This window comes from Achroia grisella, unplaced genomic scaffold, assembly GCF_030625045.1.
Source record: "Achroia grisella isolate CSIRO2021 unplaced genomic scaffold, CSIRO_AGI_Agris_v1 utg702, whole genome shotgun sequence".
NCBI classification, from domain to species: domain Eukaryota; kingdom Metazoa; phylum Arthropoda; class Insecta; order Lepidoptera; family Pyralidae; genus Achroia; species Achroia grisella.
This window is the reverse complement of record NW_026712999.1, coordinates 1,896,177-1,921,522: the sequence shown is the minus strand read 5'-3', so window position 1 is coordinate 1,921,522 and position 25,346 is coordinate 1,896,177. Positions and strand designations below refer to the sequence as shown.

General features: G+C 31.3%; 2 protein-coding genes across 2 annotated transcripts; one reads left to right on the top strand and one right to left on the bottom strand.

Annotated features, from left to right (window-relative positions):
• Positions 1 to 246: 246 nt before the first annotated feature.
• Positions 247 to 15,813, top strand: LOC131850168 (lysozyme-like). The gene is made up of 5 exons (XM_059200341.1): positions 247 to 394; positions 9,807 to 9,892; positions 10,683 to 10,743; positions 14,769 to 14,901; positions 15,649 to 15,813. Exons 1-5 carry the CDS (start codon positions 262 to 264, stop codon positions 15,782 to 15,784), a joined length of 549 nt encoding a protein of 182 aa, XP_059056324.1. The 5' UTR covers positions 247 to 261; the 3' UTR covers positions 15,785 to 15,813.
• Positions 15,814 to 24,121: 8,308 nt separating this feature from the next.
• LOC131850115 (uncharacterized) lies at positions 24,122 to 25,054 on the bottom strand. The gene is made up of 2 exons (XM_059200283.1): positions 24,785 to 25,054; positions 24,122 to 24,438 (listed from the first exon to the last, which is right to left on the bottom strand). The coding sequence occupies exons 1-2, from the start codon at positions 25,052 to 25,054 to the stop codon at positions 24,340 to 24,342; spliced, it is 369 nt and encodes a 122-aa protein (XP_059056266.1). The 3' UTR covers positions 24,122 to 24,339.
• Between the last annotated feature and the right edge of the window lie 292 nt (positions 25,055 to 25,346).

Below are 25,346 nucleotides of genomic sequence, written 5' to 3'. Positions count from 1 at the left end.
TAACTATAAATTCGAATTTATTTTTTCAGTAATAAACTATAACAAAATAATGTAATTCAGTCGCAAAGTAAAGTGAAATGATGTTATAATTTAATTATAAAGTGTATTGTATTTTAAAATAAAAATTTTAATAGTACTTTAAACAAATATAAAAGTGACCGTAACGAAATGTATGTACAGTGAAATTAGAGTACAACTTGTTGATATTATAATAATTAATTTATATTATACATTGATATTATTTCTTACATAATTAGTAAGATGAAAGTGTATATATTAACTTTATTAATTGCTTCAAGTGTATTTCAATGTGATAGTGTTAAATTCACAAGATGTAAACTTGTCAGGGAATTGTTGAAAATTAAGTCGATTGACAAAACTTTCCTTGGTAACTGTAAGTATCTTGACTGATATTAAATGTATCTATTGGTAAGAAATAAACATTGAGTAAATAATAGGAGGCAGGGAATCAATTTCAATTCCCTAATATTAGGTGAGACATGAATACTACGATAAAATAATTAACTAACAACAATTATATATTATTATAAGTGTAGTATATGTATAATAATGTATTATATTATATAATATTATTATATCACTTTTTATGCCTTGATTTTTTTTGTTATGATTAATTTTGCACCGCCAACAATTTTTCTCTGTACTACCTATGGTTGACTGGTAGAAAATACCTCATGGTGTTCAGTCTGCCTAATGTACTGTTACTTTCGTACTGTGTGCATTAAAGTTAGATAAATAAATAAATAAAAACAATATGATACGTCTATACATATATGTATATATAATGAAAATAAGGGGGCCAATATTTTCAGCTTCTGTTAAATTATTATATAGAAGAAAACTGTATCTTAAATTTCATAAACATAAGAGATATAATAGAATAGAACCCAATGATGTTCGGTCCTCTCTGCCTATACATTAATGATCGTCGTTTGAAGATAAATATATACACACATATAAAGTTCGTTGTAAAATCTACCATAAAGTACCATGCTGAAATCCAGGTAAGCAGAATATGAAACTAATCTATTATTATCAAGAAAAAATTAGAAATTTTAATTTATATATTACTAGCTGTATCGATGTTTTCATTCGCATTTATGGCCTGTGTGTTCTAATGTATAAGCTATAATACTGTAAAGTTTCATCAAAATCCGTTTAGTAGTTATTGCGTGAAAGAGTAACAAACATGCCCATCTCATCTATCGATTTATACTCACAAACTTTCGCATTTATAATATTAGTAAGATGGGTAATCTCAGGGTTGTAGTGAGTGAAGTGGCGTCAATAAATAAAATTATTCATTTATGCTCTAGATTGGTCGGACTGTTATTATTGTGTTGTTTACATCATTTGTTTTGATATAATTTAAATTTTCTTAGTACATTAATCAAGTTTTCACGCGGTTTGTAAGAAGATTTTAACAATAATTTCAGTTTTCCACATTCCTTTTTTGAGAAAGTTAAAGTCACTGGTTTCTGGGATGGTATACTAATTACTACTATCTCTGTATAATCCAGTAATTGACTTTACAGAAGTTAGTTAGAGAGATAAATGAGAAACTCTCATATAGGTGTAGTTCATTTTATTTAGATATCGTTGACCTAATTATCAGAGAATCACCGGGAGCTCGAATGATACAAGTCAAGAGGTGGATTGTGTTTTACAATTAGTGTATTTATATACACCAACCGATTGATAACACTTCTATGTATTTATTTATTGACGATAATATTAATCTGGTGACGATTTAATGAAATTTTCCGTTGGTTATAATTTACTTAAAAAAGAATAAATCGCCGGTAGCACGATTTTTATACATTCCTAATTAATATAGCAGATCAAATTATATTACAAAAAAAATGTAAGTAATCTAATATGATATCCTATATCTTTTATCGTAGCTAGATTATGTTTGTAAATTAGCAATCGTCATTCAATATTTATTGGTTTCCAAATATATATATAATATATATATAAATATTTATATTTCCAAATATTATAAATTGAACTTCGTAACCAGAGGTTACGAAGTTCAATTTATAATGTATATATATTTATATTTTCAAGAAGCACGTGACACTCGTGTTGTTTTGGCGTCTGTATGAATATGGTAACCGTTTATCATTAGATATACCTCAGTATGCTTGGTTATGACATAATAGAAATAGAAATATAGAAATAGAAATAATCTTTATTCAAATAAACTCATTACAAGCACTTTTGAATAGTCATATTTTGATTCTACCACTCATTCGGAATGCAGATTCATCACAAGAAGAATGAGCAAGAAACTTGTGTGTTGCTCTTTTCAATAGATGTTTTTTTTTTTTTTATATAAATAATTACAGTGTAACAAGTAAGAGGCATGCGACAATCAACATAGAAATCGCTACGCACTCAATATTAAATTATATATAATAAAAAATATTTATAGTTTAAAAATATTTTTCAACAATCACTGGCTTGTTAACCGTTCGTGTCAATAGGCAATAGGTCAATAGGTAATGTAAATTTATGATATAGGTATTTACGAGTATGTTTATTATACATATATTGACAAAACCATTTTGTTTTTATTACTATACTAGCTGTACCCGCGACTTCGTCCGCGTAAAATAGTGACCTTGAGCAAATAATAAAAAATATATATTAATAATCTAACCCAATAAAAAAGTTTCATCGTTCTAGCTTCAAAAATGAAATTTCCATACAATTCAATCAACAGCCAAAAACTAAGTTTCAAACTACTATCTTTAAAATGAAGATACTTCCATACATACCATACATACATTACATCTCCCCTTTCAACCCCTTATAACCTTTTTTCTTGTTTTTTTTTTAATGCTACTTATATTAGTGTCATCATGTACCAATGATAAGATGTCGCTATACTGTAACCATTTATGGCTGAGTCCTGTGGCGGTAGGTACTGATATTTTCTCAACAGCCTAAAAAATGGGTTTCAAGTTTCTAGCTTTAAAAAATGACAATACATGCATATAACATTTTAACTCCCCTTTTGACCCTTACAACCCATTTTCGTTAATTATATTTAATCAATACGCAAAAAAATAAGATTGAAGATTAAACTTTTAAAAAATTCTTCATTCAGTCTCTTATAACCCTTTTTAGCGTTAAAAAGTAACCTATGTCCTATCTCAAGATCTAGACTTTAAATTTCATTTAAATCAGTTCAGAAGTTTTGGCTTTTAAGACAGACAGACAGAGTCACTTTCACTTTCATAATATTAGTAAGGTATTTATTAAATAAACTGACCCAAAAAAACGTAAGAAAAAAGCTTCATCGTTCTAGCTTCAAATATGACGAATTTCCATAAAAACTTTTATCTGCTATTTTATTTTACCCCTTGAATGGTGACAATGTGATATTTACAAATTTAAATGTCATATATATTTATATATAATAAACAGTTTAAACATTTCTTTAAATTCTTTTGTAAATTGGTGGTCCAGTTGGCCAATAACATAATAAAATTTTGTTAAATCAAAATAATAGATGTGATATTCTAAATTGCAAACTATCCCTCTACTTGCGCGAACCATATCTCTGACTCTACTGGCCAGAATGGAGAAACGCGTATTCCGAACCTGAATAGCTCGGATGGAACGGTAGATGTTGTTTCTTCCAAGGAAATGTTGTTCATATGTATTGACAACATTTTTAATATTATATGTTGTTTTATTCTTCAAAAATATTAATAATATGTTCTTACGCTCTTGTCCAAGAGCAGGGTCATCAGTTATAGGCTATACCAGGATTATATTTATGTATTTATAAAATAAAATTGCAGAGCAAACGTTTATTCATTTAAATTCATAAGGAGACAACGGATTGACAATAATCAGTTGCGCGCGCAACTTATACAAATGACATATATGTTTATTTATGACATATGAGCGTAAATAAGTCGCATATCTAGTACAATACTGGTGTAATTCAGAAATTAAAAATTTTTGAAAATAGACTTAATAACACAATTATAAAGTAGACTTTCCAAAATATCTAATTTTTTATTTAAGCCATTATTATAATAAGTGTGTATTCAACCGCATAAAGATAACCTTGCATTACCATTTTCAACCCCTTATAACCCTTTTTTCGCATTAAAAAGTAGCCTATGTCCTTCCTCGGTGTCTAGACTATATGGGTACCAAATTTCATTTAAATCAGTTCAGTAGTTTTGGCGTGAAAGCGAGACAGACAGACAGACAGACAGACAGACAGACAGAGTTACTTTCGCATTTATAATATTAGTAAGGATATGATAACTACTCTTCCAACTTTTTCCAATCCTTCCTTGATCTGACGATTCTGAACCGCTGCTTTCTTGTATCCGCTTTTATTCCATCTTCCTATCTTCGGAATTGCCTCCTGTGTTTCTATTTTATTGTACATTGTACATGACTGTGCGATTCATTACTTCCATTCCACTGCTCCGGAGAACTTTACGAAATGGCTTAAAATTACCAACTTAAGTGTTGATTCCTTCAGTATAGGTAGCATCTCCTACCATAGATTGGTGATCATTATGGCGATATTTATTTTAGGCACGGCGATCCTGAAAAGGGACCTAACCACGAAGTACGATATCTGCCTGGTCTTCGGCAACCTTTGATTTTTCTTGTATGATTAATTGCAGAAGACTGTATTTTTCATTTCGCAAAATATGATCCAGATCCAGCAGTTTACTGTCTATAAGCGTTATCTTATCATAAATGTTTTTAAGCGTCAGTCCAGACATTAACAAACACACTCACTCAAACTTATCAAGCTCAAACATTATATATATTAAAATACAACATTATAAAAGTACATATGTTCGCTGTTATTTGTCTAATTACCTGAGGCTCTATTACGCCGCGTATAATTATGGAAATACAATACATGTGACATTTCCATATGTAATTACAGTGGCGGACACCCAGCAAGTAACTGAAATAAAATCGTGTCGCATTAATATAAACAAAAAATCTGGCTAACAATTGGATAGTACTGGGTTCCGTATTTGAATATATTTTGTAACTGTGTAATGTTTTCTCTCTTGGTCTCCAGCTATTTTTAGGAAAAAATTTGAGGAAGGACGCGCTTTTTGAACATTATAACGGATCGGTGCACTGTATGGGTGTCTAAATGATGAAAATACATAGATTATGATAATAACATATATTAATATGCACTGCGAACTATGGTATAGACAACGTGATAATAAATCATCATCGCAGCCCGGAAAACGTCTACTGCTGGACATAGATCTCCACGACGATCGGTCCTGCGCTGTTCGCATCCAATGCTTTCCAGCGATCTTGACCAGTTCGTCGGTCCATCTTGCTGGAGCCCTTCCCACGGATAATAAATAAGGAGTAATAAATGACATGATAAACGATGTCAATCCTTACTGGATTGACATCGCAGAGGTAATATAGACATGAACATTGAACAACTTGGTAATGTGACTACAAAAAGCTGCTACTGAGGGTTCTAATTGAAACTAGCAGCACAATAGGGTTGATATAAATTTTATATTTAAAAATCTATAGACAGGATGTACTTTTTACAAGAACGCTATCTAGTGCTTAATATACTATAATTACTTGTGGTAATAAAGATCCTCTCATGTTGAATACAAGAGACGGTTACCACTTACCATCATCTGTCTATTTGAAATTCAATTCAAATTCAAAATATCTTTATTCATGCACATCTTTTACCGTCACTTTTATACTCAGCTGAAATTATTTTCAAATAAATGTTGTAAATGTTTACGATAATACAGATTCATTTCTAAATTCAAATTATAGAGAATAGAACGACCTCCAGCATATGCTATTGCAAAAGCAAATAGTCTAATCAATGTACGTAACCTTACGTAATTTGTTAGTCTAGTTACAGAAGTATACGGATCCATAACCATTAGAGGTATTTCAATGTACGATTAGGCCTTCCGTGTAAGGAAGTAATTATACCATTATTAAAATAATAATTACTCCTGATACGCGATTTTGCATGCACGGAAGTGTAATTTTTGATACGAAATTCTTTCTTTTTATTTTCAATATTTCAGACATGATGGCTAATAAAATTTATTTAAGGGACTAAATATATTTTTTTAATAATCTTAATAGTTTTTGAAAAGCTTGCTGATGCAAAGTTTAACACGTTGCCTCATGTTGGATGTTAGTTCTATTTCCAATTATTACAAAAAACAAAAGTATGTAGGTATTTATTTCTATATATTTTTATATATATGTTATACGGTATGTAGATAGGTTACAATGATAATAATCGGTCTTATTTGAGGATTTAGTAAATATGACCTAGGATAATTACAACTTTAATATTATTTTGACGGTCTTGGTGGTCTAGCGGTTTAACACAGCGCCGATGGCCGCGGGTTCAATTCCTCGCACGGAATCAACATTTGTATTCATGAATATGAATGTTTGTATCGGTCTGGATGTAGTATGATTATAATCATACACATGGATGTAGTATATATAATTATTATTATTTTGAAAGTAAAAAAAAACAATAAGTATAATTGGGATTGGCAGTAACAACCGAGACTTATTTTGCGGTTGTTACGAAAAAAAATATGAATGTTTGTATCGGTCTGGATGTAGTATGATTATAATCATACACATAGATATATTATATACAATTATTATTATTTTGAAAGTAAAAAAAAAACAATAAGTATAATTGGGATTGGCAGTAACAACCGAGACTTATTTTGCGGTTGTTACGAAAAAAAAAATACAAAAGAGATTTTCCTTCAGCAGGCTTACGCGGGAAACAAATCTGTTGATTGGAAGCCCCTAACTTTTTTATTCTACGTGTCTCGAATACAGGATCACTGTTTATGTACCACCATGTAGACTATAATAGAGCTGTCTTACAAACAAATGTTAATTCGTCTGTTAGTCGTTTATTTTTGATTTTAAATGCAAACATTTTTTTACAACAACACAATTGAGTAGTTATTTTATATAAAAAGTGTTAGTAAACACATAACATATTTAATGATTAATTATACCTATTTTTTACAAAATTAAATAGATATCTAATTATAAAAAAAACACTACTATTTTGTCAATTCTTTAACAATTTTATTGTGAATAGATTTTTATATTAGTATGTTTATGCAATTCGTAATACAATAGAGTACTTTCTTTTTATCTATGTAGTGAAAATAACAATTTTTGCTTCCAATTGAGTATTCGTTGTTAGGGATCAATAAAAGAATTGCGCTGACTGCAAATAATCGGATGGAGGCAAGGAAGTTAATTATTATCAAATCAATACTAAACGAAATTATAATAAATTAAAGCAAGTAAATTCGTGTTAAAAACATTTGTGAAAAATACAAATATAAATAGTCATCATATATATTGTGAATTAGCTCTAGTAGGAGTATATATTTTAATAAAAATTGCCAACTCTAATATATTTGTCTTGGTGGAGTGTGGCTGGTAGTTTATCTGCTTGCTATTTACGGTTGGTCATAAAACAACAAATTGACACTGTAAATAGTGTAAATTAATCAGCGGCAGTCCGTATGTCCTGATTTAAAAGTACAAAAATGTTCTTATGTTGAAAGTCGTAGATTTTCATTTATTTTTTAAATATGTTAAGATGATTTGATCCCCTTATAGATTATTCAGTTTCATATGAGCGTTTTTGCATATTTTGCTATCGGACGGTCTGCGTTGGTAAACAAATTACTAATTACTATTTTTTTACTATTACGATGCTTAATTTTTATTTTATTTCCATAATTCATATTTGACAGAGTGATATTAATAGAATGCGATGGTCAATTAGCAACAGGTGAAGTTATAACTAGTTTCCTCTCTTTCTCTCATACAAAAACAAGTTGAATAATATCTATGTTACATTATTCTATACTTACACTTAATTATTATACACCTCATAGTTCTACTTTTCGAAGTAAGGTGGTCACTTAACATCACGTAAGCGCAAACTCCCTTGCTCCCTTACTTCCTTGCTCCCATAAAAATTAAGTACCAATGTTGGTAGTTTTATATCTACATTTAGTATTAATACTTTAATTAACCTTTAGGTCAAATTGTGTGTAACGAAGCGAACAAGGGTTCAATTAGCAATAGATTAGCTCCCACGGGCCTCCTTTCAAGTTGCCCTAACTACGTAACAAAATCCTGTAAAGAAACAGTTAACCTGTTCTCTGAATGATTCATTTAGCGGTCACTGCGAAGTTTTGTGCTTGTTTTTTATTTTCCAAGAAATAATAATAAAAAGGTAAGAGTAGGTATGTATAGGGCTCGGTATTGAAAGTCTGTCGACTTAGATTAGTATCGGTGAATATTTTGTAATTTAGGTAGATACTAAAAACATAAAAGTTCAACATAATATAAAAATACATACGTGTATGCGTGCCTACTTTTAAGGCCGTTTTCTTATATGATATTATTTATTTATTATTTTCTTTAACCTAATGCGAGCTAGCTAGTAGTTCGGCTTAAAGTTTTTAATCTGTTATTATTTCATAAAAAATATTTTTGTTTATACATATAATTAAAACTGGATATAGTCTCTATTACTTTTTTAAAATGAGTGATACATTAACTTTTTTTTCGCATATATAACATTAGCGAAACCTAAAATTTCTAGGTAGCTAATTAGATCTATAATGCAGTACCTAATAAAAAAAAATATTTTGAAAGGTCTCAACCAAAATAGTAAAACAAGGTACATAGTTAATAGCGATGCAATTAGCTAATAGATTTACTGGGCAGGGTGTGTTTCATTTTCCGTTTTCCTCTAATTTAAGTTATGCCATCGTATTTGTGGGCGTCTATATATATATCCCTTTGTTTACTAACATCAAATTAGAGTACCTACGTACATTATTGTAGTCACCTAGCGGGCATAAAAAACCTTATTTAATTTATTAATAAAATACTACTTTTTAAGTAATGTATAACTAAAAAACGAGTGACACAGTTCGATGCTAGAAAAAATATGTCTCAGAAATTGTAACGCAAACCACTGTTACCACCAGAGCCAAAAGAAAGTACCCATTATTTTACAGATTGAATATGAATCTTTTAAAATTTAATAATAATACAATTAAAACTTTCCCAACTATATTGAAATTGTGACATTGCGGCGTCGTTGATTTATATGGCGCGTGTTAGTTTTGCTATTCAGCAGTTTTGGTTAGTGCTGTGCACTTTATATGTAACACGTATGACTACACATGTATATATATATAACAAACGATGAGCACTTATTATGTTATTTTTCACATTTATAATATTAGTAAAGAGTAAAGATAAAAAGATGGATTCAATTACATTTCCTCATTCGTTCTTGCCAACTAAGACTACGATAAGTCGTATAGTCTTGGTCGGCAAGAACTTTCTGCTTCAACTGCTTCTTTAAGCATATCGTCGGTTAAAAAGAAAAATGGCAGTATCAAAATGTATATCATTCAATCATTATATCAGAAGTAGATTTTGTTTACAGTCGTCTATCGGTATCTCACCTAATTTAAGATAGTGGCATTCATACATAAGACTACAATCAGGTAAACGGTTACCGTAGCCTATGTATGTCTGAAACATCAGGGTGTCACGTGCGTGTTGCTGACCCAATCTAAACCTTCGTATGCCATGTTGTTGGTATGTTTTTCGCACGTTATTCAACCTCCATTAGTAATTCTAATTCATGGATTGGCAATTACCACATTTTAGGTAAATAAAAGGTATTTGATTTACAGGGGTATGTTTAATAGAAAAGGAAAGTCAACGGGACACGGCTGCGTATCGAGAATCCGGCAGTAGAAAATACTATGGATTGTATCAGGTATTATAATTTTACATACGATATAAGTTTCAATGTGTTATTACAACTATTAAGGTTTTACATAGTGTATTGTTCTTTTATTATAGAAGTAGAAATAATCTTTATTCAAATAATCTTAATCATTCCTTGGTTCAGAAAGTACACATAAACGAAAACAAAATGATGTTACTATTATTAACTATTTATAGATACAAATTCTTAAAAAGCAATACATTATTTATCTATTTATTATTTTTATTACTTTTTTCTACTTCATATTCCAAACGGAATTTTCATAATAACGATGATTTTTATGAGAAGCATCAACGATGTTGAAATAATTGAATTTGTGAACTGTTTTAATCAACATCTGAGAGTCATAACTACTCCGAGATTCAACAGTCAATTAAATTAGTAAAAAGAGACAATTTCATTTCAAAAGTACTTTTTAATTGTATAGCTTAGTTTAGTGTTTTCATTGAAAATGGGAAAAATAGAAGAATATATTCAAAAATAGAAGTTGATTCTAAACAATTTTGTCTAATTTGACAGATTTTAATGAAGTCAATGATAGATATACGTGTACGTATTTGTAGTAATAAAGTATATTAAATATAATCTTAAATTTTACGATAATTGTGAAAAAAATATGCTAAAATAGCTATTAAAGCTGCTATTAAACTAGTTTCCTTTATGCTATGCAATTAGCTAATAAATTTACTGGACAGGGTGTGCCCTTTATCATTAAGTTTTAAAAATTAATTTATTTGCATAAAAAAAGTGTGTTCTCATTTTAAATTACTTTTTACAGATACCGCAAGTGTGGTGTAAAAATGGAAAACGTGGAGGCAAATGCAATATAGCTTGTGAAGGTAACTACAGTTAGTACAAATTTCACCGTATCTAAGTAAATAAATAAAAGTCTATAAATATTATCTGCACTGATATGGTTGAAGAACTAAATTATTAACTTTTAAGTACAATTTTGGTTCTACGAACACTATATAGAGAATGGTATTAAAAAATTCATTATCCATCTATAGGGCGGAAATAAGTAAAAATAAAGAAAATTGTAAAAAATAATATGTTACTTACATATTCTATAATAATTACTGTTATTTAAGGATATTTAAATAAAAGAACGGTTACTCACAAATAGGTAGATATATTAGGTTATATCATAGGGGTTTCAGATTCAGAGAGGATTTTCATGCACATTACTTTGTATTGGACTAATATCATTTTTAAAATGTTAAATTTTGCGCAGTATATATGTAAGGTGCAAACTATATATACCACAGGAAATAAAAGTTATTTAAAGGTACATTTATTTCTCTTGCAATAACTTGATTATGGTACCTAAGTCCAGGATCAACTACGTTTCAACTTGATCGGTTATAGTTTGCGGAGAAGTTGTAAATATTATGTCGCCTTTTATTTGTATCACATGTCGTATTTGCTGATATTTTATAGATTTTACCTATAATATTGCGATTCATGTTTTTAAAAATGTAAGGTAGATATATAAGGTACATAGAAAAGAGACAGATCATAGATATTATTGAGAATAGACGGGGGAAAATGTTGAGGCACTTGATACGACACGATGAACTAATTAATAACATTATTGAAGGAAAAATAAATGGAAATAGAGGGGGTGGAAGACCAAGACACAGCTATATAAAGCAAGTTTAAGAAAAATTTGGAGTCGTGTCGTATCAACGGCTAAAAGGACTGATAGAAGATCGTGAAAGGTGGCGGCTCCACCGACAAGAGCACAGCTCTTAAATTATAAATGAATGAATGAAGGTAGATACATAGATATATGCTTTATTTATAGATTACAAACACATAGTATTAATGAAAAATATAAGTATTATTAACAAGGAATATTTTATAGAAATGCTTCTACTATGTAGGGTATTTCTATTTCAAATTTGCGTTTAAGTTTAGCGCTGTGTTGTAATGTGTGCGGGTGAGAACGAAGAAATATGTTAGTATTACATGGTACGGAGGTATAATAACTTAGTTCTCAGAAAAAGCAAAGCATTGAAGGTGTATAGCATAGACGCAAAGCGTGCACGGACATTGTCATGTATACTGCGACATCCGTGATGTTGCTCGTGTCATAGACGACCTCTATCACGTTCCACACGATGAGCCATCAGCTTGTTTCTCTTTCTAATTTTATAAACAAGTCATAGATTTTTCAACGACAAAGATGAAGCACCTAAACAATAAGAATATACACGAAGAAATGTTTTTTATCTTCCATAATATAGGCGTGTATCTCTTCACAAAATAACACAATTTCCCAATGGAATAAACAAAAAAGTCAGGAACATTTTTGGCGGGAAGCCATTAAGAATATTTCGGCGTTTATATTTTCTAAAATTGTATTATACTGTATGTTATTACAGTGATGTAATTTTGTGTAATAGGTGTCTGTAAGCACAAGATATGTTACAATTATGTACATACATATATATTAAATAACAAATAAAATCCTTCAACATTCATAATATTTTTGGAATTAGACTTTAAAAATAAAACTTTAAAGTTGTTTTTCCGAACTTTCTAATATTTGTGTACGTACAGATAAATTCATAGAATTTAAGGGTACCACTATTGTTGAAGTCATTACAATAGAGGAATTAAATTTATTCTGCCGTTTAAGTGCGATTTATAGATATTTATTAATCAATCACTCTTAAATAAACTCGCACATTTAAAATATTAAGTAAACAGAGCTAAATTACACAAATAAGCTCACTTAATATAATAACTTTGAGTTATTTTCTTTTAATATACCCCTAATTCGAAATACGGATTTAACCAAGAAGAATGAACATGAAACTTGCCTGTTACTCTTTTACAACAGTTAATATTTTACAACTTTATATTTTATATGTTTTCTTATGAAAGGAGTATTATATAGCACTAATTCACAGGAGTATAATAATAATTATATAGTCTCACACTTAATGATAAAATAAATCAGAAATAGTTATCAAAATAAATCAGTCTCTGCAGGGAGGATTTTACAATAGGATTTTAGATGTTGATGTAATAAATAAAAAAATACTTTTACACAACACTCAATTTTTATTTATTTTATTAAATAAAACAAAACTTGTAATTCCTACTTTGTAATTTGACAAGAGAGTTGCACAATGCATTTTACAAAAACAATATATTCTATTCTCGACCGAGTTGTAGTTTATAGTGACTGTTTTCACAGAATTAAATTTATTGAAATGCTCATTGTTCAATATTGTTTATTCGATTAAAACAGATCTGTTCTCGATTAATTCTCTTTGTACCGTGTTAATTGTATGTAATTTGTTATGCCATTTTATTATTTTCATAATTATATAAAAAGTTAGAATCTCTCAATTCCACTATTATTTAATATACTGTATTCTTGTAGAACACAACATAAGTGTTTACAATGCAAAACAGAAACAAAATTACACACAAATTACAAAATTACAAATTAGCAATATATGTATGTATATACCAATTCTATAAATACTTTAGTGATTCGCTTTTAATTCAACTACTTCCTAAATAACCACGTTTTGATTGTATGTCAAAAGAAAAGAAAAATCAGAAATATGTTTAAAACTGTACAAACAACAATACTTTTGGAATACAGTATACATAAAATAGTATTTAACTTGTATTTACATGGAAATATATTTTCTTATGACAGATACAGAATCTTGCTTTTAAACAGTTCAAATCTGAAGTAATTCTGGGAAACATAATTCTAACAATAGTAACAAAAGCTGGTAACAAAATGCTCCTGGATACTGGCCGCTTAGTAACTCAGTCAATCTGCTTCAAGTTAGAATTTCCACTAACTGCTTCAAACGTCCCTGATCATCATTATTCGGAATTAATACTATTTTATTAATTGTAAGCAACAGTTATTCAGAGCATATTGAATCCTTTGCAATTTACATTACAATAGTACAATATAAAGTCGCTATTGTTATCTGTTTTGATTATCATTTAGAGACTATCTTCCAGAATGTTTATATGTATACATATATGCACCTCCTTGTCATAGTTACTCTACTACTATAACCATACTCCGTCCTTTATGATTAGAATAAAACAAATGCAAAATTTTAAGTGAGACTTATCACAATAAATTAGTGAAAACTGAAACCGAATCCGTTGAGCCATTTCTGACATTTGTACGCAAAAGCGCAGATAAACAGACAAACTTCCATTTAAGTCGAAAAAGATCTTAATAATAGTTTTTCTAATGTTTTCTATTCGATTTCTATTTTCATATGTATGGACAAATGTGTTTAAGAAATTCTTGTTTAACCCAACTCGCAGTCTCCATTTATTTCTGTGTTTTCCACTCGCTAGTTTTAGTATCCAAGCGGTCAAGTGTTCAATCGGAGAGCGGTACGATATTTTTGTTACCCCTGGGTGACTTTACAGAAGTGCCTTGTTGTTTGTTTGTTGTTACAAAATTGTTTTTAAATAGAATGCCATTGAAAATCAGTATATAGAGATATAACATAGTAATCCTCACGATTGGAAACTAATAATACATTAGCTTATAGATTTACTCGTAAATAAATTACATTAGAATAAAAATTCATGCAGTAGTGAATACTGGATATCTGATTTATCATTTATATAACTGGAAATACTAGTGAGCTGATAGCTGAGAGCCTACCTGATGATTGATTAGACACATCCATACAATTGTGACCGTCTTCTGTAAATAAATAGGTAAAGGCAATGCGCACGTGACATTTCTGGTGGTTTAGGCGTCAATAGGCGACGGCAACCATTTACCATCAGATGAACGGTATCATGTATGTTTGTTTGGAACCATCGTATAATTTAAAATAAAATCGTACTTTTACAGCCCTTTTAGATGATGATATCCGTGATGACACAGAGTGTGCAGTTCGAATCTATGAGATGGAAGGTTTCAAGTACTGGTCGCAGTGGATGCAGAGGTGTAAAAATGATAATTTCATTACTAGTGAAATTTACAAGTAAGTATAATACTTTATCTCGTAGTTTATGTTCTTTTTATTTCCAAATTACTCCAAAAACTGCAGCCACAGCTAGTATTTACCAGAAAAACATGGGAGCAAATGCAGAGCGGACTTATTGACTCATTTCAGAAGGACTTATGGAGCAACTCCTGTCTGACCGATAGAACTGTAGTCTGAGAGCATCGTCAGGAGTTTAAACCTCGGAGAAATAAAATATTGTCCCTATATTTTAGGACAATAATAAGACAAATACTTAGGTTAGATTGGTCCAGTGAAGCTTTAAAGAATATCTGGTGTCAGAAGCTAAAGAATGATCTAGATTTCCTTTTATGAGTTAGCAGAGAATTCAAAACCAATATACTTCTACACTATAATACATATAGTATTCTTTATCCAATTTATAACATTTAAGTATTTCTATCTATAATCTAGTACCTATTACACAAACTCTGCTTAGTTTGGGATTAGATGGCGCTGTATGAACTATTCAGGTATATTAATATTATTTATTAACCAAATTATAAATACACCAGTTCTTGACAATCTTGACTTCTGCCTTACAGTAACCTATCATCTGGTCATGATGGTATAGTAAATCAAAATATACGTAACATGGGCTTACGTACCTAGTACTTAATAATTCTAATACTTTTCCCAATGTGAAGCCGGGTCGACAGGCATATGATATAAAATTATTTAGTAGATGTAGAAATGGTAGGTATATACTCTGATCATTTATTTCAGATGTCCAGACTTAAGTTCGCCTCGGCTTAGCAGTGAAAAAGATCTGGAAGAAAAACTTAAGCTAAAAAGACAACAAGAGCAAATGAGAAATCACTCCGATTTGAGAACATACTATGGCTTAAATTGGTTCTTTTAATTTAAAAAAAATAACTAAAATACGTTTAATTTCGCAACAATGTGAATTAGTATTTAAAAAGAAAGTAAATTTTCTTTGTTGTGATTAAATAAAAAAATCAATCGATTTTATAAATTCTTTCACCAATTTGAAAACTATATTATAAGCGAGTAAGTAGAAGCTATATTTTAATTCCAATAAATTTAGAAATTACTACAATGAATGCACCGACGCATTGTAATTGATTATCGCTAGAAAATAGGCGATTAAGTATAAACAAACTGCTAACTAAACATTATGGAAAATATGTCGGATTGTCCACTTCAGAGGCACTGAACATCATTGAACTGCTGCGGACCCAGTGCACCTGGACGTGGACGTAGATATACGAATTGAAATAACAAGGTGTTAACTACCAATATCAACTTTAATACAAGGATATATATTGTAGTTTACTAATATAGTTTATATGTTGTTTGCTAACGTAAAATGGATGGATATCCAAAATAAATGAACGAATCAAAAAATCAACAACAAAATAAAATTCTAATTTCAAATATTCAATATGCTCTTAGGTGATCGATAAATGCCTTCCCGTTATATTCCTCTAACATATTTTATTTACAGTGTTTTATAAATATCCCGAGTATCACAATATTACAAAGGAATGGTTATAGAATAACTTAAAATGTAATAACTAAACTAAACATCTCTCCTTGCAGTAAAGGGATTTTCGGATTCAGATTTTTCTGTCGAATATTTACTTACTTCACTTGCCTTATTACAGTCGCGGTTTCGATTACTAGCACGTTGCAAACATTTAATATAATAATAATAACATCTCAGGACAAGTCATATAGCATCATCCAGTCCCAAGCTAAGCAGAGATACATTTTTTGTAAATACATACATAATATATGTAGAAAATACTTACACCAATACAAACATACATACCATGCAACAATATACCGAGCGAGGAATTGAACCCATGACCATCGGAAGTAAAGCGGTGTGCTAAACCACTAGACTACCAGAGCCTATATTCGTGATTGGAATTTTTTGTTGTCTGGGTGTTTTCTATGTAGGTATGTTATGTGCATATGAAAAATAGTATATAAGTATTTTTCTTTTTACATGCATCCATAGCTCTGTTTAGTTTGGGATTAGATGTTGTTGTTTGAATTGACATGAGATATATATTACTAGCTCACCACCCAAACGTTGTTTTGCCATATAAATTAAAATTGCTATTTTAAAATAGGGGTTAATGATAGAAGGGTGAAAATTTAGTGTTGTATGTATTTTTAATGCCACATTACAAAATAAATATCCATAAAATAAGAAAAAAATGTTAGGGGTGGACCCTTATCACTTAGGGGTATGAAAATAGATAGTAGCCGATTCTCAAACTTAATGGATATGCATATAAAATTTCATAAAAATCTATCTAGCCGTTTGGAGGAGTATAGTAACTAGATTTTTTTATATAAGATTACGATACTTTAGTCTTCTGAAATAGGACTTCTATTCTAGATTCTAAAGAATGAAGGGGTACTACTAACGTCACAATGGTTGTCACTTACCACCACATGTACGACAGTTTGTTTACCATTCCAGTTAAATGTAGAAACTATACCGCTACAACATTTGCATAAAGTTTGTCATCACTATTTCTTTATAATACATTTAAGTGAAGTCCAGATTTGGTACGCAAAGTACGAGTACATTACTGCTAGCGTTAACGCTTCACAACTTCGAAACAATAAATAAACTTTGTTGCCCGCTACTTGATATTTCTTCAGAAAGACGGATAGTTTCAGAAATAGTGGACTAGTATTTTATTTGTAAAGATATCTCAGCAAACTATGGAGGCCAATATACAATTTTTCAAGTGCACGCTGAGTGGTGAAATTGTTCTGTTCTTGAAAAGTAAAAGAAGTATCTACCGTTGGAGTAAATCTTTAGATATCTAGATATTACGCTAAAATTATTTGAAAAGCTATCTACTTAAATTGTTTTTACATTTAAAAAACTTAATTTAAAGTTGTTCACATTTAAACAACTCTAAATTAAGTTACTAAATGTTTCGATTATTTAGTTTGTAATTGTAAAAGTTATTGAGTTAATAAAATCAATGTGTTTTAAAAATATGATAATATGTGGAGGCATGACGGCGAAAGAAGCAACTAGACTTTGTTTAAAATCTTTCACGAATAACAAAATTTCCAAACTTAGAGCCATGTAGAATATTTATGAAATAACCAAATTCAACAAAAAAACAAGGTGATAATGTAAAAATAATTGAACATTTGCAAACATAATATAAACAATATATTTACTTTATTTGAGACTTATTTAATGTCATATTCTGTGAATATTGATCTTTATTATTCCAGCAGATTTCACTTTAACGCACAAACAGACATATAGATAAACATACAGTTTTATTTAGTCATGATTTTTATAATATGTAAAATAAAAGAAAAGAAAAGAATGAAGATTCTCATTTTTATTATTTTACTATGTCTTAGTTTTGCTTTAGTTTCATAACTAGGTACTAAGTATCACTGGCTTACGGCTTGGCAGATATAATTTATATTATATGTTTCATACACTACCTTTTTAGCTTTGCATTTCAATTGCCATTTTTACAATCGACGAAGTTTATCCAGATAGAGAACTTCAGTTTAAAATAGCAGTTTTAAAATACTTTCAAGTGGAACAGCGAAGAATTTCAGACAATGCAGTCAGCTGTCGATGGCACATCTGCGCGTTTCCGCATCACGTGATATGTTTCAAGAATAATTAGAACGTTAGGTGTATTTTATAAAGGTAAAATAAACAATTACTCTGAAATGAAGAAATAATAATAATAATGCCGAATACATGCATCACAATGCAAAAGTAAGCAATCAAATTAAATTTATTTGCGATAAACATAGGTTTATATTGGTTGTCATTGTAGAATATAATGTCCTAATATGTTTTTCCTCATCTGGCAATATTGAATACCTGTCCTATATATATTGTGTAAGTTTTTACAGGAAGATTGGTATGATCTTGGTATGACCCTAACTCTAAATTAACCGAATAATTTCTTGAAATAAAAACAACCTAAAAAATTATAATAATAATATTTATGTACAATTCATACAGCGCCATCTAGTCCTAAGCTAAGCAGAGCTTGTGATAAGGGTACTAGACAACTGATACATATACATAGATACTTTTTTTGTAAATACATTTATAATTACATAGAAAATAATACCCAGACCAGTACTGTTTCTATCATACCCAGAAATATAAATATTTGTACCGAACACTGTTCGAACCCGCAACCATAAAAAAAAAAGGCGGTGTAAACCGCTAGAGCCCATCGAGGCCGTTCGATCAAAATTTCTCAATTTTTTAATACAGGTATAAAAAACTAGTGTAAGAAAAGTTTGGACTAAATATTTAATGTATATAAGACACTGGACAAAAAAAATCTGTCTAGTTGTTGATTTTTATGTTTTTAGTTTTTTATGACGATGAAGATGCACTAATGGTGGATGATAGGATGTGAACAAATGAAGTCTTGAACAAAGCGACCGTGAAACTGTGCCATATAAGGCGTTAATTTCTGGGTAATATATTTAGGTTGCCGATCTGATGACTAAATCGGGGTAATTATAGACTATACTAAGTTTAAAAATTACAATACCCAAGTGGTAATAATTTTATTAAGAATATTTTCCGTTGTTCGTCGTAAAAATTTTGTTTCATCATCATCGCAGCCCGGAAGACGTCAACTGCTGGACATAGGTCTCCCCCAAAGATCTCCTCGACGATCAGTCCTGCTCTGCTCGCATCCAATGCCTTCCAGCGATCTTGACAAGATCGTCGGTTTTGTTTTGTTTAAGTTACATGATATACTTTTTTAGCTAAATTAATATAATAACTATACTATAATGTATGAATATACGCTGAAAATACAGTGAAAAATACCACAAAAAATATTTTCTTTTTTGTGCCATGGTTTTTAATAAATATGTACAGTGTTATATCTGCGAGAATATTTGTAAGGCAGCTAATAAAACTGTAGTGACGCAGGTGTGTTTCGAAGAGCTCATGAGAAATAAATACGATGTTTCTTCAACATATCAGATTCTACTCAGTCTTATAATGCCTAAGACGCTTCGTCGAATATCATAATAATAATATAATAATAATCTCTGGACAGGAATAATACTTGGGTATGTGATGGGTACTAGATTACTGATAAAATACAAATACATAGATTTTTTTTTCGTAAGTACATATTATACATAGAAAACAGTCCGATACAAACGATTATACTCACGAATACTAATGTCTGTGCCGTACAAGGAATCAAACTCACGACCATCGGAAGTATGGTGGTATGCTAAACCGCTATACCACCGAGGCGGAATATATAGATTGCATATAATTAAGTAGTCTTTATTTGAACCGACAGACAAATTAGGCCGACACAAAAACTTTCTATATAGAATCCAGATTAATCCGAAAGGCATTGTCTATAGTAGGCTGCTTGATGCAGATATTGTGCAATAGAATCAAATGCACTGAAACAACAATCGATTTGAAATCCATTTCCTTTTTATAGTAGCTTGAAATCAATAAATTTTATTAAATTCCACATAATATGTCGACATTATTCGACTTTGCTTTTATAAAGCAAAATACAGAGTCCTTTGTTTTGTAAGTAGATACCTATTCCAATAAAATGGAAGTGTTGTGACGCAGGTGTGACTCGACTTGTGTCGTTGTCTCTACAGGCTCCCAGAGGAAACACTCGTTAACTTAAGATAATGCTGTTCCCTTTTAATTCGGCACGGTTGTATATTTCTACAGATTGCATTGCTATAATGGAAATAAATATAATCTGTATTTTAAAACATTGATATGTTATATCCGTCATACTCGTGAACGGATGCTGCTTGCTTAACTGGAATGACAAACAAGATGACTTCTCAACTAGTGTTCAATACAGATCAAATAAAAAATAATTATATCAGATTTAAATCACATATGAATAATACTCATGTAAGATTTTAATCACATTTGAACATAAGTGATTAAAATCTTACATGAGTACTTACTACTTACGTACTTACGTAACATACAAATATTAAAACGTTCAATTTACAGATTCAATTGAAGCGAATTCATAAATAAACACATAAACATAGTTTGTTAATATTGTTTACTTACTAATGTATCCATGTTTAATATTAAATGAAAATCCCGTGCACTACTATTGCTATGCATGTTTGTGATTAAGTAATCGTTTATTGAGTTATACATATTAATTAAAAAATACCGCTAATATTACCTATATATTATTATTACATAATAAATCTTCTACCTCAATTACTATTACCACCTTTATGAATATTTTTCCGCTTTTACATTAATAAAGGGAGTATATTCATTTTTTTACTACGCTCTGTTCTCTTAATCATAAGAAAAAAACCTAACCATATTGCTAGACGAGTGAATTCTCTTAGAAATATTAATATCTGTTTTAATATGTACTTGTGTGAGTCTTTATATGTATTAATCCTCCTTATTTGTGTTTGTAAAAGAGAAGAATGAAAATCAGAGAAAATAAGAAGCGTTTGACTGACCCCCTACCTTTTAAGCTTTAAGTATACTCTGTGACCAATAAAAATCGAAACCTGACAGTGAGGCTAGGCATGTACCAGTGAATTTCTCCTAAGAAATATTATATTAATATCCACTGTTTTATGTGCATATTTGTTTGTGATTTTGTATAATATATTTATCGTCTTTGGATCATTGTTTTTATGTGCTGTAGAATCAGGCTGGAAGACAAAGGCATCCTTAACTGACTTCTAAACTCACACGTGTTCATTTAAATTGTATTTCGCCTAACAGGCAGTGAAATTACAGTGCATGAAATCATGATACTTCAGTCCACCTAGATTGGCAACGTTTTATATCTCACCATTATACCAATATACTTACATTTTACATTATCAAATACATGGGGGCAGAATTAGTGCGAGGTGCCTACTCAATTTTATTATTTCAAGCAAAATAAACTTTATTATTATTTACTGTAAAGTGAGTCTACTATACTGGTTAGTAGGAAATTCTCGAGCAAGAACCTAGCACATGTGCGTTCGGAACATGCCACTATATCTCTGAAAGCGTTGAGAGGATTATTTCAAAGTAAAGCTTATTTTAATGGCTGCAATTTGAGGAACTTTATGTGGGCAGGCCAGCGCACAAGGGTGTGCGATAGTGCGGCAATATTTATAACTTTAGAGTTATGATTGTAACTAATGGGGATATTTTCGACTTTTTATATTTGTTACAAAAATTAGTAGAATAATTATAAATGTATATTTTATTAATATATTGTAATCTTTCATTTACCCGTCTTTTTTATGTAACTGGGAGACCCAATTAGGCGACGACCTGATCGTAAGTGGCATCCGTAGCCCATATTGTGCCATTTCGTAGGACTGAGATGTTATGCCTCTTTATCCTGTAATTACTACAATAAATCGTATACATAATTAATAATAATATATTTATTGACACCAATTTAAGTAATTACAGTTGTTACGGAAGGAAGGATGGACTGTATTAAGGCTGGTTAAAAATGAGACACGTTCTTAGGTGAGGTAAAATAGGTGTAATCAGCTCGCTAGCAAAAATATAAAGACAATATGGCATAAGAAAACAAATAGTATATAAAAACAGAACGTCAAAATATAAAATTCAAATATATATAAAAAACATAAAAACTATCAAAAAGGTTGCCATCGGCAACATCCTCCCCAATTTAGCTGATGGGCAACCGCACCAGCTTCTTGGGAGCTCAACGCAGTGTTCCGTCAGTGGTTTGACATCGATGAGACTTGCCAGGGTGGACCGCCGAAACTCTGCCTTTAAGTCAGCTACCTCGAGGAAGGTTGCTCTCTAAAATTAGGACCGACCGACGTCGACGACGCGTAGGAGACTGGGCATTTCTATCAGTCCTTGATTTTGGTATTAATTTTAATGTTCCTAAAACCAGCGTGCACAAGGGAACATCAGAGACATGGGTCAAGGGACGTGAAGTGGCTAAGACTTCTGCATCTACAATAATAATATTTGTCAGCATCCCTTCAAAAACTCGTAGCGTAAATGCAATGATGACTTCATGGCGCACTTAACATTTCTGACAAGGCGTTTTCAAGTGCCGCTCATAAACGGTGTTACAGAAGGAATAATGCATAAACGAGTGTTGTGGTTGCTTGCTGCATCTAAAATACTCGCACCGTATAGCTTACTCAATGTCTCAGGAACTCTCACAGTACTCAAGAAGGCTGTGCAGTTATTCCAGATAATTTTGTAGTAGTGTCCCTCTTCTCGCAACGACTCAATATTGCAACATCTATTTTAATACCTCGAGGTGTTGGCAGGCCACGGTAGCTTTTTGCTGCTAGCTCTTCGGTGCATGAAGATGCTTGGATCTAGCATCTCTTCAGTTGTTGAAGAAGGTGTGAGGTTTCTTGAAGCTGCCGACCTCGTAGTTTGGTTACGGCTGCCCATCAGTTGTGCCGAATTTAATAAAATAGAAACCGCTCGCGTGTCTGCGGAAGAGGTAGACATTTTAGTACCTATTCCTGTCGGGTCTAATTTAAAATTGTTTTTATTTAATTTGTCTATTTCTAAAGTGTCAGAAGTTGTTACATAATTTACATTAACTTCTGAATCCGTCCCTGGTACATTATTTGACGAATGTGAAAAACCACACAACAATGGCCGTAAAGCCTTAAGTTCATTGACAGTGTGACCAATAAATGAATGAGCAACCGTTTCTTTTTCATACTTTTCGGCTGTCATTATCGAAGGAAAAACTACGGAAATCAGGGAAATCTGTGCTCGAGGTTGGTATTGCTTAGATATGTCCTCCATAGTAAAATAATTATTACTGACGGAGGACCCCGACACACCCGACAAAAAATGTAAAAGTTTATGATGCATATATTTACACCCCGAATTATTATACCAATCACCTCTAGTACAAAACTTATATCTATGTAAATCTTTCTTAAGGCATCGGTTACAAACTTTTTCATTTTTACACCAATCAAACCTCTTTTGAGGTGTGAGAGAAATAAATTTTTTACACATATCTATTACATGACACTGCTGACAATAAAGACATGTTAATGTCTTGTCATGCGTATTATCAACATTGTCACTCAAAAAAAATGTATGTAATGATGAATTTTTCATTTTAGAATTTATTTTATAATAATTATCGAAAGAACTGCCAGGATGATTAATGATGATGATAAATTGCAACTGGATATTTACCTCTCTAGTCAAAAAATCAGCTAAAAATGACGAATTAAAAATAAACGAATCTAAATGCTTACCATCATAGGGAGGTAGGCGATCATCTATATGTTGAGAAGGACAGTTATTATTTGTTAAAGTTGTTATTGCCTTTGCTAATAAACGAATATCTGAATTACCTGTGAGCGTATTATTTTTACAACAAATATTACTTTCTGGGTACTGATTTGTAGTCACTGTTCCCTGAGGACACTGGTAACTACACTGTGCCGATGATTCAGCCAGCACCGCATTAATAGGACCTGAAGATTGAAGATATGTAGATTGGGGCTCTGAAAAAGTCAAATGTCTGTTAGTGAATTTATTAGAAACAGAGACGCGATCCACAAGGACAGACGTACCGAGGCGCGAATAAGCGACCTCCGAAACAGGGGTACGACTGCGGGGATACGTTGTAGAAGGTAGGAAATCCACAAGAGCCGAACTACCGGTGGCTTGTATACCAACAGGGGCAGTACGACTGGGAATGACCACCTCCCTAGGCTCCGTTGCAACATCCACACATTTGTTGAGCCAACCCTGGACATATTTAATAGAGGAACGAACGCTACGTCGACTGTTACGTTCATCTTCAGCTTCAATCTCAGCTAGTTGAGCAGATAGCTCCAATTCGAGTACCTCACGTTCTCTTTGTTGTAATTGTCGTTCTCGCTCCGCTTCTCTCGCAGCTGCGGCTCGTTCCAAATCCAAGAGCTTTTTCGCATGCTCGACTTGAGCGGCTACGGAACGGGCTCTGACAGTGGAAGATGAAGTTGTGGAACCTGAAATAAAAGAGAGTGCTGCGCCCGTTGTTTCGAGCGGCGCGCTAGGTTCCTCACCAACTATATCCGCGGAGGATTCCGCTCTTGGCTGACTACTCTCACCCTTCGTTTGGGAACGTGTCTTCATGTCGGAGAAAAATTTAGAATTTTTATTATAATATAATACTAAAGACGGCGAAAGAAAGGACCACAATGTTACGGAAGGAAGGATGGACTGTATTAAGGCTGGTTAAAAATGAGACACGTTCTTAGGTGAGGTAAAATAGGTGTAATCAGCTCGCTAGCAAAAATGTAAAGACAATATGGCATAAGAAAACAAATAGTATATAAAAACAGAACGTCAAAATATAAAATTCAAATATATATCAATGTTACGGAAGGAAGGATGGACTGTATTAAGGCTGGTTAAAAATGAGACA

Coding starts and splice junctions, on each gene's coding strand:
- LOC131850168 (XM_059200341.1), top strand. CDS start 262: ATGAAAGTGTATATATTAACTTTATTAATTGCTTCAAGTGTATTTCAA. Junction 395..9,806: donor CAAAACTTTCCTTGGTAACT/GTAAGTATCTTG, acceptor TTTGATTTACAG/GGGTATGTTTAATAGAAAAG. Junction 9,893..10,682: donor AATACTATGGATTGTATCAG/GTATTATAATTT, acceptor TACTTTTTACAG/ATACCGCAAGTGTGGTGTAA.
- LOC131850115 (XM_059200283.1), bottom strand. CDS start 25,054: ATGAAGACACGTTCCCAAACGAAGGGTGAGAGTAGTCAGCCAAGAGCG. Junction 24,439..24,784: donor TACAACAAAGAGAACGTGAG/GTACTCGAATTG, acceptor TGACTTTTTCAG/AGCCCCAATCTACATATCTT.